This window comes from Drosophila suzukii, chromosome 2R (assembly GCF_043229965.1).
Source record: "Drosophila suzukii chromosome 2R, CBGP_Dsuzu_IsoJpt1.0, whole genome shotgun sequence".
Lineage (NCBI taxonomy): Eukaryota > Metazoa > Arthropoda > Insecta > Diptera > Drosophilidae > Drosophila > Drosophila suzukii.
The window spans coordinates 8,808,099-8,825,471 of record NC_092081.1 but is presented as its reverse complement, the minus strand read 5'-3'; the positions used below and the strand labels follow the sequence as shown (position 1 = coordinate 8,825,471).

Sequence of the window (17,373 nt, the reverse complement as noted above, 5' to 3'; positions counted from 1 at the left end):
ATACAGGCCACTAAAGTCGTAAAATTGAAGAGACACTATATGCAAACAAAAGGTTTAATGTATATATCCTAATAAAATAAGCCTTTTTATAGATTTAGCAAATTCAGGCCTAAGCAAAGAATCTTTTGCGGTGCAGCTAATGCTAATTAGTTCTTAACTTTACTATTTAGTCGGAGCTTCTCATTCAGAACGTGTTTGGGCTGAGCCTATAGCTTCTGAACATTTCATTCGGAATCATTTCATTTGGAATCAATTAGCTGACAAAAGAAAGCCTATTAGTTTTTTGTTTGATTTTATTGAATAAATTAACTTTCAGATGTTATAAATACATTAAGATTTGCATAGGTCTTCTACTTCTTTCCGTATACGAAATAAGGAGGTGCCTGGCCGCCTCGGTAAATATCATATGGATTGTATACAGGCACGGGCTGAGCTGAAGATTCTGCTACTGCGGAGTTCCGGACGTAAATAGGATTGGAGCTGATGCGGTGAAGATCATAGGGACTGATCAGTGAGCTGGGCGCATAGGGATAGGGCAGAGGTGTGGTTTGAATCCTGGCACTTGCCACCGCCGTAGAAGTGGTGTTCGTGTCCGCTGCCGCCGCAGCGGTAGAAGTTGAAGGAGCTTCCGTGGTCGTGGTCGTGGTAGTGGTTGTGGACGTGGTCGTGGTCGTGGTATCGGCGGTGGAGGTGGTAGCAGGTCCTGCCGTTGTGGCTACGGCGGTCGAGGTGGTGACAGGTCCTGCCGTTGTGGCCACTGCAGTTGAAGTGTTTGGATCTGCTGTGGTCGTTGTTGTAGCTGCAGTCGTGGTTGTAGCTGCAGTTGTAGTTGTAGTCGGAGCTTCTGTAGTAGTTGTAGTAGCGGTAGCCGCCGCTGCATTCGCCGCTGCAGCCGCCGCTGCTGCATCCGCTGCTGCTTCCTGGGCTGCCGTTGCCGCTGCCGATGCCGCTGCCTCTTGCGCATAGAGTCCATACAGACTATACATATACGCGCTGTAAGCCGCCTGAGCTTGGTTGTATTGCTGCAATTGACTGTTGTAATAGTGATTCACGAGGGCGTCGTACGCATCTTGATCACTGCTGCTGGTTGAGGCTCCTCCTCCTCCGCCACCACCACCGCCGCCTCCACCGCCTCCACCTCCACCTCCTCCTCCAGTTAAAGCCGAGTAAATACTTCCGAAGGTGTAAATAGGAACACTAATGGACTGACACCAGGCCTGACCAGTCAGTAGGAGAAGCAATCCCAAGGATTTAAACAGCATTATGAAGAGAGATTCTACGGTGCTCCGGTTAGATCAGAACTAAAGTGACAACTCGAAGGTGCTTTGAGTTTTATACAGTCGGTCGGGTGTCATAAATTGGGATGTGTCTGAGACCTAAAAAGACTTGGGCTTGGTTAAGATCCGAAGCGATAGTTTGAATTTTTATTGTTTTGGCTAGTGAAATCAGAGAAGTGAACTTTCGCATAACTTTGTCGACTAATGGCCCGTCATAATAAGAAAATTCTGTTCAGCGGGCCTTTATTACAAGGCATCGGAAAGTTACTAATCATCTCTCTCTGTGAATATTTTATATTTATTGATATCGACCGTTTTATAATATTCGCTTATCCAACTCGATAGGAATACAAAGAAGGCCTATATATAGGCCTATAATATACGTAGCGAGTTGGAGGTCTATAGTAGACAACGTTGGCATTGCTTTGGGGTCGAGCCACAGCCGGACGTCTTGTAGTTTGCTGCAGAATTTTGTTCACCGGCTGCTCAACATCATCCAAGTCGTATTTGATGCGAGATCCGTTTTTAAAGTCTATATAGTCATAATCTTCATCGTTATCGGGTGCGTTAACATCTTTCTCCACCGATGGCTTCTGAGTGGTAGTAGTTACCTGGGCGATAAAGTCTGCCAGCACAGCGGGTGAAATTGTGGGTGTTCCGGCTTGAGCACCTGGCTGCTGTAAGCCCTGTAGAATTCCTTGAATGAACTGCTCACGTACCAAATTGCTTGATTGTTCAGAGTTAGCCATCTCATCGGACTGCGGCTGCTTCATGGTCGCACTGTTGATGCTGGTAAATGTCTCATCTTGCGGTCTTGGGATGGGAACCTGTGATAGGACTCCGGGATATGCCAGAAGATAAAGCCATGGTAAAGCTGTTCGGATTTTCTCCTGCTCAAAGTCCACGACAGCTGCTTTGGTCAGAGATACTAAACACAGTAAAAATCCAGTTAGTTGCATATCGAAACGCGGACCACTTTGAACTAAGACTGTCTGGGCATTGGACTTGCATATTTAGCAAATGTCTGCACCCTATGAAATATAAATGCTAATTTAGATTCATTAATAAGTTTGCGATCGGAGAAATCGATCGCGGCTCTCTTTCCTCCGTTTTTTGTGTAGCTTTTGTTTACCTTTTTAATTCGATTACTGCCTGTTTATTGGATTTGAATTAGCGGGGAAGATAAATCACCGATTACCGCTTTACATTCGGACCCTTTCCCCTTCCAATCTGATCTGTTTTTTGTTTTCTTTTAACTGGGAACTGGGTGTTACGAGTATGTTGCCCTTAAAACTAATTTAAAAGTCAGTTTTAATTAGGTATAAAATATTTTAAGTACCTTCTAGTTTTTCGCAACGTGTTCAATTTGATCATATGCTATATAGACCGATGAGAACTGAGCTGATGATACCAAGTGTACATAGAAATGCTAGAAATGATTGCGGTGCAGATCGTAGTGACTGTGACTAAGGCTGCTGAGGTGGTATTGGGTCTAGATGTTATAGCAACGGCAGTAGATGTGGTTGGGAATACCGTAGTTGTCGTTTGGATGGCTTGAGGTTGCTGGAACTGCTGTGAAGGTTGTTTGAACTCCTATGATGATCATGTAGTCCATCGTATCAATAGGGATCAAAGGGTGGGGTTCCGGCTCAGTAGAGCCCATGAAGTCCATATGGACTGTAGGCTTCATATAACTGATTGTACGCCACTTGAGCTTGATAGAACTGCTGCCATTGATTGCTGTATAACTCGATGAGATATGCGTTGTACTCTAATTAGGCGTTGTTATTGTGATGGCTACTTTAGTGGCCAGGTCGTAAGTTATAAATACCGCCTGAGATGTGCAGGTCCAAATTTTTAAGTTCCAGGTGCCTTAGATCGCCCAAGGACTGATCTGTTAGCAGAAAAAGAATTCCTAACACTTTAAAAAACTGAAAAATGACTATACGGCTGAACTAGTATAAGTTCTAGAAACAAAAATTATAATTCTTACCGAAAAAGGGAAATTTGTATTTTACAAAAGAGCTTTATATTTCACTTCCCCAAGTGTACGTTGGTCGAGGTCTACCTTCTGAGCAAACTAGTCTCTTAATATTGAAATAATTTATTGACAAAACCAAGTCCCTTTTCGTAGCAAATGATTACTTGGCAAATAAGCATGACAGTGTGGTTTTTGGAGAAAAGGTTGTCAACCTGAACCTTTGTACTTTGAGAAAGTTATTCAAAATTATAACAAATAATAAAATGTTTATAGGCTCGGCAGCCAAATGTTAGCTATAACTTTTTTGTACAATAGTCTAATTTTATTGAAGGCAAACAAATTTATTTGTGTCAAATTGTAATTTTATTCGCTGTCTATCCAGTGATGGGCTTGTTCTTATCATTATTATTCCGAATATGTTGTATCGTACTAAAAAGAATAAAAATGTAATAAAAACCTATTGCTAAATTCTTTAACTCGCATACCTGCCAGTCGTTCTCTAGAACGGGAATTCTGTAAGTTACCACATTGGTCATTTGGGATTGGCTGGTCTTGAGGTTCCGTACCAAAATCCGGCGTGGGACACCTTGTCGCATAACCTTAACCCGTGAACGAGGCAAAAGCACTGGGCTGACATAGGGCTGAAATCCATTCCAGTACTGTGGCTCCTGGGGGCGACTATTGAAGGCTCTGCCACTCAGATTCACATATTGTACATTTGGCTGGCGGCCAAACAGGGTTCTCAAAAGATTCCGAAGAGGACCATTTCCGTTCCCGGCATTCTGGTTAGCTGAGAGTGCTATATTTCCGTTGCCCAACAGACTGACAAGTTGGTCATCCTGGCTTGTTGCGTTTGCTGTGATCGTAAGATTTTTTAAAATATTCCACAATCCGCGACGGAAAGGTCTGCCACCTAAAACCTGAACCTGCCCGGAGGATGGATAGATAACCTGAACATCGCCGGATCCAAATACTTGATAGCCCTGTCCTGCAATCGAGTTCACTTGGAGCAGCAGCGTGAGACCAATCAAAGCGACTAACATTTTGTAAAACAAATTTAAGCCTCCTTAGTTCCTGAGTTCTAATTCAGACTATGCCAGGCCCTGATGGTCACTCGAACTTTTATAACCCAAAGGCAGGCACTTATCTAAATTGTAATTAATGGATCAATTTTTGGGGTCGAACGCTTATAAATAAATGTCAATTTGGGTGCCTTAAAGAATTATCCCACTGTCAACATGTGTCTAGAAGACATATATTTTAATAGGCAAACTTTGTAAGTATAGGTAAAGGTATTTGGGATAGAATTCTAGGTGCGCTCTATGTAATTCAGTGAAAATGAAATCTCAACGGGTACAATTTTTAAAGATGTACGCAGCGAGATTCTGAGCCAACCTGAACAAAATCTTTTTCAATATCAACAAGAGTTATTAAAGCGGATTAAGCAATAATATTTTATGCTGTAAATAAATGCTTACGAGCTTATATATAAGTGTTAGTTGAAATTGTGTAATTTTCATAAATTTATAATTTCAGATTTTCATTTGCTATCAAAATTCTCCCAACTCGTAAAGTTTCCGTAGACCCTTCGGAACCTGTGAAGTAGATTCTATCAAACATCTGCCACAAAGTAATAAACAAGGTTTAATCACTTTAGAGCTCTGCATATTTAAATAGAAGCCAGCTTGGAATTCTGACAATAAAAATGAAAAAAAAAAATCCCCTCAAGATTGAACCGTTATACAAGCAAGCTAATCCATAACGCCGATCTAAGCAAATAAAAGCTACATAGCAACATGTTGGGCGTGTTCTGAGCTGATTTTAATAGCCAAACTAATTTACATGCTAACTTGGCATAAGCAGTGACTAGATAGTTTTTGCAGAAGATGTGACAATTTCTTTCCATGATCTTTTGAAAATCTTTGCAAACTGGGTTAATGTTTATTGCCAATAAGTTAAGAGGGTATCATCGCATTTCTTTTGGCGAATTTGGCTAGTATAAAAGCGCAGCTGATGGCATCTGTCAATCAGTTCAAAGCGAACATCTTTCACATCATGAGCACCAAGTTGGTACTCTGCCTGTGCCTGGCGCTCTGCGGAGCCCTGGCCACGGCTTATCCCCTGGAGGAGAACTTTGGACAGGAGTCGGAGTTGGAGAACAGCCAGGAGCTGAACAGCGTTGAGGAGAATTACGCCGAGGCGGATCCATCCTCATTTCGCAAACTCTTCGGCGGCGAAGGCAGCGCTGGAAACCTGGTGATCACCTTCCCCTCCTCCACCACCACCAGGAGGCCAAGGACCACAAAGAGGAAGCACAGTAGTAGTTCTTACCAACCGGCACCCCATTACTCCTACTCGGCTTACCCGCAGTACTCACCGTACCCACCTCAGCATTACCCCTACCCCGGCTACTATCCACCACCACCACCACCGTATCCGTATCCCGGATATCATCATCACCCGTCGCACCCGCACAAGCCCGATACGAAGCCCGATCCGAAGCCGGACCCAAAGCCTGATCCGAAGCCCGACCCGAAGCCTGACCCAAAACCCGACCCGAAGCCGGACCCAAAGCCCGACCCGAAACCCGACCCAAAGCCTGATCATCCCAATCACGGACATCATGGTCATCACGGTCACCACGGTCACTACCCTCCACCAGCCCCCTACTATCCACCCTACCCATACTACCCACCACCACCACCTCCACCACCTCTACCACCACCACCACCACCACCACATCATTCGAACGACTCTGGCGAATCCACAGAAACGATAACCATCAACAAGTGCAAGTTCCTTGGTTTTATCTGCTAAGCGGTAGCTCTTCAATCAATCAATCAATTCAAACATTCAAAGTCATTTATTTATTTAAAAATTAATTTATTAATCGAATAAAATAAATTGAAGCTCACTTTATTGGTTTTTATATGAAAAGGAATTATTAATCTTAACTTAGTTTGCAGAAATCTAACTTCAAAAGTAGGAACCAATAACTTTACTAGGTAAGTATTGTAAGTTCAAAGTAAGTAAGTAATGTTCAAACATTTATATTTGAGAGCCATAAACGTGGGATTATAAAGTTTTATATTTGGTTGAGATATTTAAAGGTTGTTTGAACAAAGTTAAAGAGATCGTCTGGTTTTAATATAAGGTTTAATTCTTCAATCACCGACTTCTCTTCAGAACCACGACTCAACGACTTGTTTTCTTCTAAAGTATTGGATAATCTTAAATCTACTCGGTAAATAGTATTATACCAAAGTCTTTACCTTACTTCCAAAATGTAATGTAACAGAGAAACAAGATTTCATTAAATTGTTAATTCGTTTCCCTTCACACCTACTTCAAAAATCAATAATTTAGAATGGTAAATCTCTCATATCTCAATATGCGGCTAAACCGCTCAGCGGTTTGTGCCACCACGGGGGCCGTTGAGATTCGTTCCTAATTGACAGCGACAGCCTCATTAACATGATTGTCAGCATCAGAAACGGTGTAACCAAATGTAAACTTTTGTTTGGCTTGCGACTAACATTTTCAATTCACTCGGGGCGCACTTTACATATTCAAATTTCGTTTAGTGGCCCAACAAAATGAGTTATAAGCAGAGCGGTTGATGACTTCACTGCCAGTTAAAGGTGGACGAGCTCATTATAATGATAAAGTTCGAACAATGGCTGACGTCTGTCATCTAATAGTCGGCTTATTTATCGGGATCTTCTTTGTAGACTTTCTGGCGACACTAATTAAATGTCCGCCAGCCATTACTAAATCAAAACAGATCCCAGGGCAGGACAACAAACAACAGCCCAAAGATGGAGATAGAATAGGCCAGACTAGTTAACCATTTCCTCCGCCCCGGCCAACATAACTCTGCGTGTTCCGAAAATCGTAAATTTCGGATGTTGTTAAAAAAGTTTTGGCAGCGGCATAAATCTGCGGCCAAGGGGACAACGGAGCTACCACGGCGAAGTCAGTTCACTAACGAGCCGGAATCGTTGACTGGAAATCCTTGAGTACAGAAATAATGCCTATAAATATGCTGAAGCAGTTGTCTGTGCCCAGGCCCACTCCCAAGCCCGTTTTGTGAGATTCAATTGAGTCAAAGGCATAACTTTTGCCAACCAACCGAAGGTCAACAGCGCAATTTGTTTCCCCCAAAACATGTGCCAGGAGAAGAGTTCTCTGATCCAGGAGGCCAACGGTGGAGTAATTGAGGGCCCAGAATTATGAGTGTTTGCGATGACTCGAGGCGATCCATCCAATCGAAGAAGAGTTATGAAGTGCCTGGCCCATGCCTGATTGTTTAAACAATAAGCGTAATTACGCAATGCTATTGGACCAAGGGAGTGGGGACAATTACACGCAGATTACCACGTAATTTATGAAATATACAGGGACAAATAAAATACTATAAAACACGTACCCCGGACCCCATAAATAAGCCAGACAGGCTTAGCCAGCTGGCCATAAACTATACCGTCCATGCCCGGTCCATCCTCCGGTCAAATGTAAATATGTAGGGCCCCCTGCAGACTCTTGGCCAACTGGCATTTGAGCCTGGCAACCGACGGAAGTGCTTGGAGTGCGCCGGAAATACAAATGAAGTTAGCCATATCAGTGGAACTTACTTAGCCAGCATCTTTATGGCGTTTCGCATTGTTAGGACAACTTTTCGGCTCGAAAGTAAAACTCAGGCCGTTAGCCTTTTTTATGCTCTTAGAGACAGTTATTAAAAATTTAATCTTCCTGGAAGCCCCGAAACGTATGCACTTAAATTGGTGGGTTAGGAAGCTCTCGCCAGGGGGCAAAAAGAAAGTAAAAGAAATTAAGTGTACCAGCGAAATGAAACAAATTCCACTTGATTCGTTTGTGTAAACGTTTTTGCTGCACCAATTTGTTCAGAACATTTTTATACACAGCTATATGTGTTTGTATTTCAAATATAATTTGCACTCAACAAATAAATCGGCCGACCCTCCTTCAGCCAACCCTCATCTCTTCTTGGCCATTGTTCCCGACAATAGACGTCTGCGTATGGCTTTTCACTTTAATTGTGTGAAATTATTTTGAAAAAGTGTTTCGCTTTCATTTTGTACTCCCTCCCGCTTTTTTATTATTTTTTTTCGCTTCCAGTTTTTGTTAACGATTCGTTTAGCACAAGGCCATATTTATTTGAATGGCAGCCTTTTAATGTCGATTTTTATTGTGCGCTTTATAGACACAAATTGCCTAGACAAATGAGACGGAGAAAAACATTTTATGGAAACATATATATTTTCCATAGATATATGCGTGGCATATTAAATAAATTAAGATTGATGGAAAACCTCCGCGAATTTTTTCCCCAAAATATAATTTTATACTTGCAAATGTTTTTACGTTTTTGATTTAAAAAGCAATTGAAGTTTTAATTAAGACCAGACGATGGAATGCGAATAGGTGAACATTAATTAATGTTGCTCTCCTGACCCAGTCATTCTGCTCTAGACGGCATCGTTTTCTCCCATTTTGTGTATTGACCATCCTTGTGGGCCATTAGGTCTATTTTTGGTGGCCACATTTACGTCAGAAGTGATTGTAATGAGTTTTTGATATTCCCCCATTGGCATGAATTTCCCTGCCTTTCCCCCAGGCTCTTCCTGTTCCTGTCAATTTGAAAATGGCCTCAGTTCTTTCCTCTTCCCGAATGTCCGACTGTCTGTCGAAGTGTCAGACTCGGCCAAAACTGGCTGTCAAACATAAAAAATAGTCAGAAATATACAGGCCTGCCAGTTGATGTCGAAGTAATCAAAATGTGGCCGGAGAAATCAAAGCATCTAGGATAAATACTGAATTAAATATCCTGCCAATTGGGGGCAAAATTTAAAGGGCCATTTCAGCGCCTTGCCATTTAATTCGTATTGGCTTGGGACCTTCTATTATATATATATTTTTTTTTCGCCAGCGAAGACAAGCGAGTGTTTTAGAGAAGACAGTGCTTAGGGTTTTGTTTTCGTTTAGGGCTCCTGGCATCGAAAACAAAAACAAAAGTGCGGCAAAGGCGCCAAAGCGAAAGGAACACACGCACACAAAAGGAACACTCAAGGTCCTTGCTACCTCGTGGTTCACTTCTTCTTCACTTTCACTAGGGGCCCTTTCGAGCTGCTGCTGCTGCTGCTTCTTTTTTTAATTTCTTTAAGAGCTGAGCTGGAATGGCGGAATAAGCATAATTTCAGGCGCCATAAAAACAAAGGCAGGAAAAAAACAAGGAAGAACGCTATAGTCGAGTACCTCGACTATCAGATACCCGTTACTCAGCTATATGGAGATATGCAAGCAGCAAAGCGAGATTAAAATGCGCCACCTACCGGCGGTATACAGATTTAAGCGTTATGGGCGTTAGAGTGGGCGTGGCAAATTTTTTTTTGGATCAATCGATAGGTATCGACGAGACCAATACATTTCAGTTAAAATTTTTTATCTAGCATGAAAATTGTGGGCGTCACAGGTTTTCGCGGTTTGTGGGCGTTAAAGTGGGCGTGGCAAACTTTTTTTTGGGTCAATCGATAGGTATTGATGAGAACAATACATTTCAGTTAAAATTTTTATTCTAGCATCAAAACTGTAGGAGCCACAGTTTTGGGCGGTTTGTGGGCGTTAGAGTGGGCGTGGCACTGTGCTGAAACAAACTTGCGCTGCGCAGGAATCTCAGGAATCTGCGTGCCTAATCCCAGTATTGTAACTCTCATAGTTTCCGAGATCTCAGCGTTCATACGGACAGACGGACAGACGGACAGACGGACAGACGGACAGACGGACAGACGGACAGACGGACATGGCTAGATCGACTCGGCTAGTGATCCTGATCAAGAATATATATACTTTGTGGGGTCGGAAACGCTTCCTTCTGCCTGTTACATACTTTCCGACGAATCTAGTATACCCTTTTACTCTACGAGTAACGGGTATAATAAATTCACACAATTTGAAAAACGCAAACACTCAACACGCCAGCCAGGCCAGACTACAGCTGCTTAGCTCCAGCTCCATCGGTAGCTCCTTTTCTACACTTGAAAAAAAAGGACAAATTAATCATATCCTTAAAAAAATATTTTCTGATTTTACAAAATTCGTTACAAAGTTCCAACTTTAATGGGTACTTACTGCCCTTATCACTAGGTCAAGTATTATATTTATGGCATTTTCCTGAGTTCAGCAACCTAATTTATTTGCAAATAATTATAAATATCACATATTATTATTATCATTGTTTTTTTTTCGAGTGTAGATGGTCCTCCTGCAGCTGTTTAATGGCTTTCCCCCTTAAATGTAGGTGTGAGCGTAAGGGTGTATGTTCGGTGTGGTTGATGGCCAACATTCTTGGTTTCTCGCCAAGTGTTGGATGAGAATGAATTAAAAAAAATGTTTACGACTCGACCGCTTGATTTTCAGCACATTGGTAAAATAGCTGGTCAAAAGAAAACTGGAAAACTGAAAAACAAAAACAGCGCGTAGAAGACCATAACCCAAAGAATGTGCAAGGGCATACCTCCCCATTATAGCCCAACCTGCTGGCCATTACCAAACCGACCGAAACCAAACCCAGCAAAACCAAACCGAAGCGAGTGTGTAAGTGTTTGTGGTGACGGTTTTTGGGTTACGCTTAAATTTTACCATCAACTAGACAGCGGGGTTTCGGAAACGGAAATTTATTAAGTTGGACTATAATCTCAATTCTCAATCTTAACGGTTTTAGAGCGCCCAAACTGGTTTGAAACAGAACTAAATATATAATATGGTTAAACTCATATAACGCTATGGTATTGAATGGATCAATTTTAAATGATTTCCGAAAAATATAGTAGAAATAGGACATTTTACATCAAATGTTGTGTGTTTTAAATCTATACTGATATAAAGATGTGTTTCATGAATTATTATGAAAATATATTACAATATCAGTTGAATATTTTATTTTATGCACGTTTATTTCCTACTAAAGGGAAATAGTATATTACCGTAAGAGAGATATTACCCAATTTCAGTTATTGTTCCTTGGAGGTTTTTCCCCATTAAAACTAGAACCTCACAAAAGAATCAACTACTCTTCAGTTCTTCTCAAATTACTCAACATTTTTCTTCGTTTTACGTTCATCATTTAATTTGTGGAGCCTCATCAGCCGGGGCAACTGTGAGTCAGCTTGTACCAATTTTTATATCTTTGCTGCGGTTCTTCTCCTTATTTTTTGACGGCCCTAAAGTTTTAATTATTTCATTGCACACTTGAGGGCTCCCGCTGAATGGTCAGCATGTGCGGTAAATGAGGCTAGAATTTCCAGCTAGGAAAACAATTCAATAATTGGCAATCAGGGGGAAGAGACAGATAGAAACAGCGCAGGGCAATGGGATAAGCCTGAAAATTAATATTGAGTAACTTCGATGGCTGCCACGCGAACTCGATAAACAAGCTAATTAGTTTCTGCTCTTTGCCAATGAGATTGTAATTAGTGGTCCGCAGAACTACGACTGTATGGGTCCAGCCAAATGAATAAATTGTTGCAGTGCCAGCGGCGGTATTCTGAGGTAAGGATGCTTAACGAAAGTACCCGCAACCAATTAACGGTCACATAGGCCCCATGCCGCGATATGCCACGCCCTCCGCCCCCCATTTGCCCACAGAATGGTTGTAGCGTGTTGCAATTGCAGTTTAATTGAGCGAACTGCTGCCGCACACTGTGCCGATTCCGGAATCGGGATAATCGGGTGGTTTAAAAGGGGTGTGTGGAGGTTCGAGGACCGCCAAACAAAATGAGACGAAATGACACGGGCGTATAAGCGCCTCGATAAATTCCCGAGTCCGAAAACCACTCCCACAGGCCACCCCCTCCAGCGTTTGACAAATTATTAGCGAGTTTTCCGATCCGAGCATGCGGCTTTGGCTTAAATTTATGCGGCACTCCGAGTTACAGGTAGCCCACCGCTCTTCAGTCTATTAAATCAGTTGTGCAAAAGAACTGAACGAATTATTTATGGCACGCATTTAGGCAGTGATAAAAAATGATAAATGCCCGGGAGAATGCCAAGATCCTAGTGCCAGTGCAGCATACCTACGCCATTATCAGGGCCCCTCAGCAACCTGCCACATGCATAATTTAAGACAAATTGACTATAAATCAGGCAGGTGAACATTTTCGGTTGGCTTTGCCACCTTAAACGAGTGATACAAAAAAGGCGAGCAAAAATGCGGAACCCAAAAATCGACATCAGGCTGAAAGCGTGCTGCACACCTGGACACAGGTGCCACAACAGGAACAACAACATTGTGGATGGAGGTTGTGACATCAGGAGGTGGCAGGAACCGCATGGCCATTGTGATGCCGCAAAACAAGCGCAGGCAGTCGGAAAACAGCAGCGAACGAGCAAACCGACCATTTATTTAAAAATGTTTTTATAATTGCGATGCCCTATGATAAATTTAGGGTATGTAATGTACTGAACTGTCCCATTAGCGAAGACATTACAAATGGTACATCAAAACCTATTGACTTCCATTGAAGCAATTCCATGAAGACATTATAAAGCTATTTTTATTTTTGCAGCTTCAAAAGGGTGAAAGTTGTATCTATCATTATATAAACAATAATTAATTAGGTCTGTTATTAGCTAATTTCTTCAGAAGACTTTTCATATTCCCCTAAAAAACTAAAAGAGAACTCAGCCTTCGTAGTTAAAAATCAAACGCTGAATGGCATGTTGATTGTGCTGCTTAAACTATTTCTGGTCACCCATTTATTGATAGAACAAATACAAATTTACATTGATCGGGCGATGCAAAATTTAGATTTATTTTTAGACAATTTGATGGCCTATTGTAGATTTTATAGTTCTGTGTGCTGCACACCTTGTTTGCCGTTTTGGTTGTAATTGCTGGGGGGAAACATATAAATCTGCTGGAAAATACGAGGAAAAATGATTTTTCAGAGCGAGGCACGTGCTTGTCAGCTATTCCCCGGGCATCCCCCTTCGGGGATTCCCCCAAACAGCCGCCGAATGCTGCAGCAGCTGTCCCCTGCACGCAATTAATCACCTGGCAACTGGCGACCCTGTGGACGAAAAACGCTGGCCCGAAATTCAATTTCCTAGCCAAACAGGATCGCTCGTCCCTCATCCCAATACACCTACATTGCACGATGGGCGGAGCTTGCAAACTATCTAACGATATCTAAAATATTTGGTTAGATAAGAACTTTGAAGTACCTATATTCTAAAATGCTTGATTATTTAACTAATATATAATAGTTCAGAAAGCCTTTCAAAGCATGTTTCACTTAAATACACGGTAGTAGTGAAATGCGGATCTTAATCACCACATATCTAATACCTATTTTCGTATAGACATTATCATTCTATAAATTAAATTAACCCTTTTCAACCTTTAATGTTTTGTCATCAACAAATTTATGCCACATTCCGACCACAGTCCATGGGCTGCAGTCGTGCCAAGGGCCATCGAGGTGGGAAAACAGCTTGGCTCGTTTGCCTTTCAGAGTCTGCAAATGTCTAAAGCCGCTAAATATGAGCGCAGTTCCTCCAGCTCCTCGCCCACTCGAGTGGGTGAAGCACCTTTTAGACAGCAGCCAGGCACTTAATTTTGCGCACTTTTTAGCAGTTGCCAAGCCGGGCCAAAACCGAAACCCAAGCCGGCCAAGAAGCTGGCGCGTCAGTCAAAGTGCAAGTGCCACTTGTTGCCACTTCAAGCGTGCGGGCACAAAACGGAAGCCTCTGCCAGAGGAAACGTTCTTCTACGGAATTTTGCCGCCATCCCTCCAGCCACCCTTTTACCCGTTGAGCTTTTCATTCTTCAGCCTCGTCACTGGAAAACTAACCCTAATTGCATCTACGCTGCATGACCGGCATTCAGTTATGGAAGGAAAGTTGGTAAAACAGAGGGCCAAATGTATTTTCGGTTTTCCCAGAGGTAAGTTTGGCTCACTCACAGATATTGTAAATAACAAACATCTCATGTGGCCCAGCAATTATTTGCCAAAAAAAAGCACACGAACGAGAAAATCGTATGAGCATTTTGCTGACAGACCAAAGGGAAAGATGGTAGCTTCTGACACTTATCTAAAGTCTGGTTACTCTACAAATTAAAAGTTCTGGCCTGGTTGTGGCTTCCCTAAGAAACTATAAATTCACACAGAAAAATCTGTACAAATGTACAGTGGGAAAATAATAATTGTAATGGGGAAAAAATGTTAAGAAAGCAATTAGTATTCTGATTGCATAAAAACAAAGCCAGAATCTATTTTAAATAAATTTCGTTTCTCTAAAATGGGTATGTTTATTGTATAAAAAATTTAATTTGGTCCCAGTGAGATATAAGCCTGAGTTCTATTTATATAACAACTCTTCTCTGCCGACTTCTTGTGTGTAATTTTTCCTGTGTTCGAATGGTTTTAACTAGGAATTCTGATGGCCACAAAACCCATGGCAATTTGGTTTCGTCCTTGAGCCCCCCATTTATTTCAGGCATGGGTATTGATGAAGGACACGGAGCGACGGGGAGTTCATAGGCCTGCCTGCCTCGAATCTGCATTGTATGCAAGGATATTCATGCAGTCCGTGTGTTTGTGCAATTTCCCGGGGGAAATTTATGTAAATAAAATAACGAATAAAATTTACAATATTACAATCATGTGCAGAATATTCGAGTCTGCATTCAGAGCCTGGCCTCCCTTTCAGACATTCATTCATTCATTCATTCGTTCAGTTGATTTCGTTACGATTCACTGGAAATTGTGCACTGCAAACTTGGGCCTTTTCACCCCTTTATGTATACTAAATGTGTGTGTGTGGGTGCCTCAATTGGTTTGTTTTCTCGAAGGATAGCGTGGAAAATCTTACGCCAAGGTCGCCAGAAAGGATGCCAGAACCACCCACTCCCTTCGAGCCACTTGTCAATATCGTTAAATGAGTAGAGAAATAGCAGAAACAACTGGATGCGCACTGAAATCCCGTCTAGACGGTGACCTTAGAGCTGGGGAATAATAGTTATGCAATCAGTTTGATGGCCCGAAGAACAAACTTTAATTGCTTCGAGGCAGTAAAAGTTTTTTAATCATGATTTTGCGCATTTTACAGATGTGCGTGGTGGAATATTTTTAGACAACACCACCCACATGAAACGAGAACTGGGAAAATTTTCACACTCAACTAGATGTGTAATAAGCAAAAGGCTCACTCTTTCCCTCGAACGCCCGTCGAAATGGATTAGAAACAACTTTGTCTGCGCCAGAAAGTATGCAAAATTATTGAAATTGAGCATTCAATTTATTTGCAAATGGCTTGCCATATATATTCATCGGAACGAACAGCTTTTGCCTTGTTTTCCGTTTTCAGGACTTTGCTTTTTACCACACACACACACTGAAGCCCACACATATGTGCTGGCGATGGGTGGTAAAAGTTTAAGGATAACTGAAATGTACGCACGAAGGCGCCAACATCTATTAAGCTCCAATGGAGAAAATAATACATTATACATATCCAATATATATACACAAACCCAACTTGGAGCTCGGTGTGTTTGTGCGCGGGCAACACAATCAATAATTATTTCCATATCATTAGATGCCAGATCGCAAAATGAAATGCAAGAGCAAATTGTATGAGCAAAACAAAAAGTCGTAGATTCCTCTGCTATATTGCTTTATGAATCACCATCACCACACAGGCAAGGCCAACTGGCCTCCTCGAAAGTTGAAAAATCCTATTTTTCTTCTTGTTGGTTCCGACAGCTGTTTCCACATTCCGGCCGGGAAGGCTAAAAACAATCACAGGAATTTGTTAGTCAAAATTGTTTTTATTAATTTAGCTGAAATCGTTTTGCGGAAGAAGCCAGAGGGTTTTCTTCCACAGAGGTTTTCTTCTCCAGCCTACAGACTAATGCCACACACATGTGTGCTCGTCATCAAAGTTGAAAATTCAAATGAACCGACAAAATTAAGTTCATTTCCAATTAAGGCAAATGCAACAAAGAGGCCAAAAAGAAAGCCCATAAATACAGGAAAGAAATGAAAGTAAGAATATTTTATAATACGACTTTGAAAATACCGTAGGCTGACATTAATCTTCGTTATTATTTTGTTTTTAATAAAGTTTAGGTCGTTATTTGTATATTATAAAAAAATCAATTGCACAAATCTAATCACAAGTTTTACATATATATTATATATCATTACATGGAAACCACTATTAAGGGAACTACCAGGGATTAGAGTACAATGTTACTTAAGCGTCTAGTATACAATTACTTTCAGCAAACAAACCCGTAATTAAAAGTAATCCCATGCATGTGCTGCAAAAGTCCGCTAAAAATCAGAAAACGTGTATAAAATCCGTATCCCTTGAACCTCTAAAAATACCTCATACAAAGAAACAAAAAGAACGTTGGGAAAAGCCATAAAAACAAGTGAGGAAAACACGTGGCAACCGCCAGCGAGAAAAACAACCGCCAAAAAGGTGAAAATTTTCAGATTGCGTGCGAGTGTGTTTTTGACTCTCTTGAGGCGACAAAAAGTGCGGAAAATGGCGTACATGTTGATACATTAAAGCTGATTTGCAGCTGATTAAAGGTGAATGCCCAGAGGCAAAAAGATAAGAAGGATTTTAAAACATAAGCATACACTGCGTATACGTAATGCTCGACAGCAATTAGAAAAGAGGTCGCGAATACATGAGCCAATAATTGATAAACGAGACCTTTTCCTGTGCCGTGTGCAGTGTTCTTTTGACCCCGATTAATCAAGTTTGATTTATGGGGGAGCTGTAAGGTGCAGCGAGCATTTGGCTTCCAGCCAGTCACCCAGTCACATTTAATTGGTCCAGGCCAAAAGAGCCATTCGTTCGCCGGCAAAAAGGTGAAAAGCAAAAAAAAAAACAGGCACACAAACAGCTGGCAATTGCACTCTGCTCTCCAGCCCCGATTAAGGATCATTGGCAGCAGGCAGCAGGCAACAGGACACGAGGTCCTGGCTGCGAAGGTAGAAGAATAATTGTATGTATAAATAATTGATGGCAATAAACGGAACGAAGGCGAGTGCAGGAACACCGCAAATGAGCGCCATC

General features: G+C 41.6%; 4 protein-coding genes across 4 annotated transcripts; 1 reads left to right on the top strand and 3 right to left on the bottom strand.

The window, feature by feature from the left end:
• Positions 1-324: 324 nt before the first annotated feature.
• LOC108008994 (uncharacterized) lies at positions 325-1,262 on the bottom strand. Its single transcript, XM_070994850.1, has one exon. The coding sequence runs from the start codon at positions 1,260-1,262 to the stop codon at positions 351-353; it is 912 nt and encodes a 303-aa protein (XP_070850951.1). The 3' UTR covers positions 325-350.
• A 320-nt stretch (positions 1,263-1,582) lies between these two features.
• On the bottom strand, positions 1,583-2,258 carry LOC108008184 (uncharacterized). The gene has a single exon (XM_070994851.1). It carries the CDS (start codon positions 2,234-2,236, stop codon positions 1,607-1,609), a length of 630 nt encoding a protein of 209 aa, XP_070850952.1. The 5' UTR covers positions 2,237-2,258; the 3' UTR covers positions 1,583-1,606.
• Positions 2,259-3,583: 1,325 nt separating this feature from the next.
• LOC108008185 (uncharacterized) lies at positions 3,584-4,342 on the bottom strand. The gene has a single exon (XM_065863030.2). The coding sequence runs from the start codon at positions 4,299-4,301 to the stop codon at positions 3,633-3,635; it is 669 nt and encodes a 222-aa protein (XP_065719102.2). The 5' UTR covers positions 4,302-4,342; the 3' UTR covers positions 3,584-3,632.
• Positions 4,343-5,273: 931 nt separating this feature from the next.
• Positions 5,274-6,086, top strand: LOC108008186 (protein TsetseEP). Its single transcript, XM_017071978.4, has one exon. The coding sequence runs from the start codon at positions 5,314-5,316 to the stop codon at positions 6,073-6,075; it is 762 nt and encodes a 253-aa protein (XP_016927467.4). The 5' UTR covers positions 5,274-5,313; the 3' UTR covers positions 6,076-6,086.
• Positions 6,087-17,373: the final 11,287 nt, after the last annotated feature.

What these genes read in the sequence shown, in the direction of transcription:
- LOC108008994 (XM_070994850.1), bottom strand. Translation starts at nt 1,262, where the DNA reads ATGCTGTTTAAATCCTTGGGATTGCTTCTCCTACTGACTGGTCAGGCC.
- LOC108008184 (XM_070994851.1), bottom strand. Translation starts at nt 2,236, where the DNA reads ATGCAACTAACTGGATTTTTACTGTGTTTAGTATCTCTGACCAAAGCA.
- LOC108008185 (XM_065863030.2), bottom strand. Translation starts at nt 4,301, where the DNA reads ATGTTAGTCGCTTTGATTGGTCTCACGCTGCTGCTCCAAGTGAACTCG.
- LOC108008186 (XM_017071978.4), top strand. Translation starts at nt 5,314, where the DNA reads ATGAGCACCAAGTTGGTACTCTGCCTGTGCCTGGCGCTCTGCGGAGCC.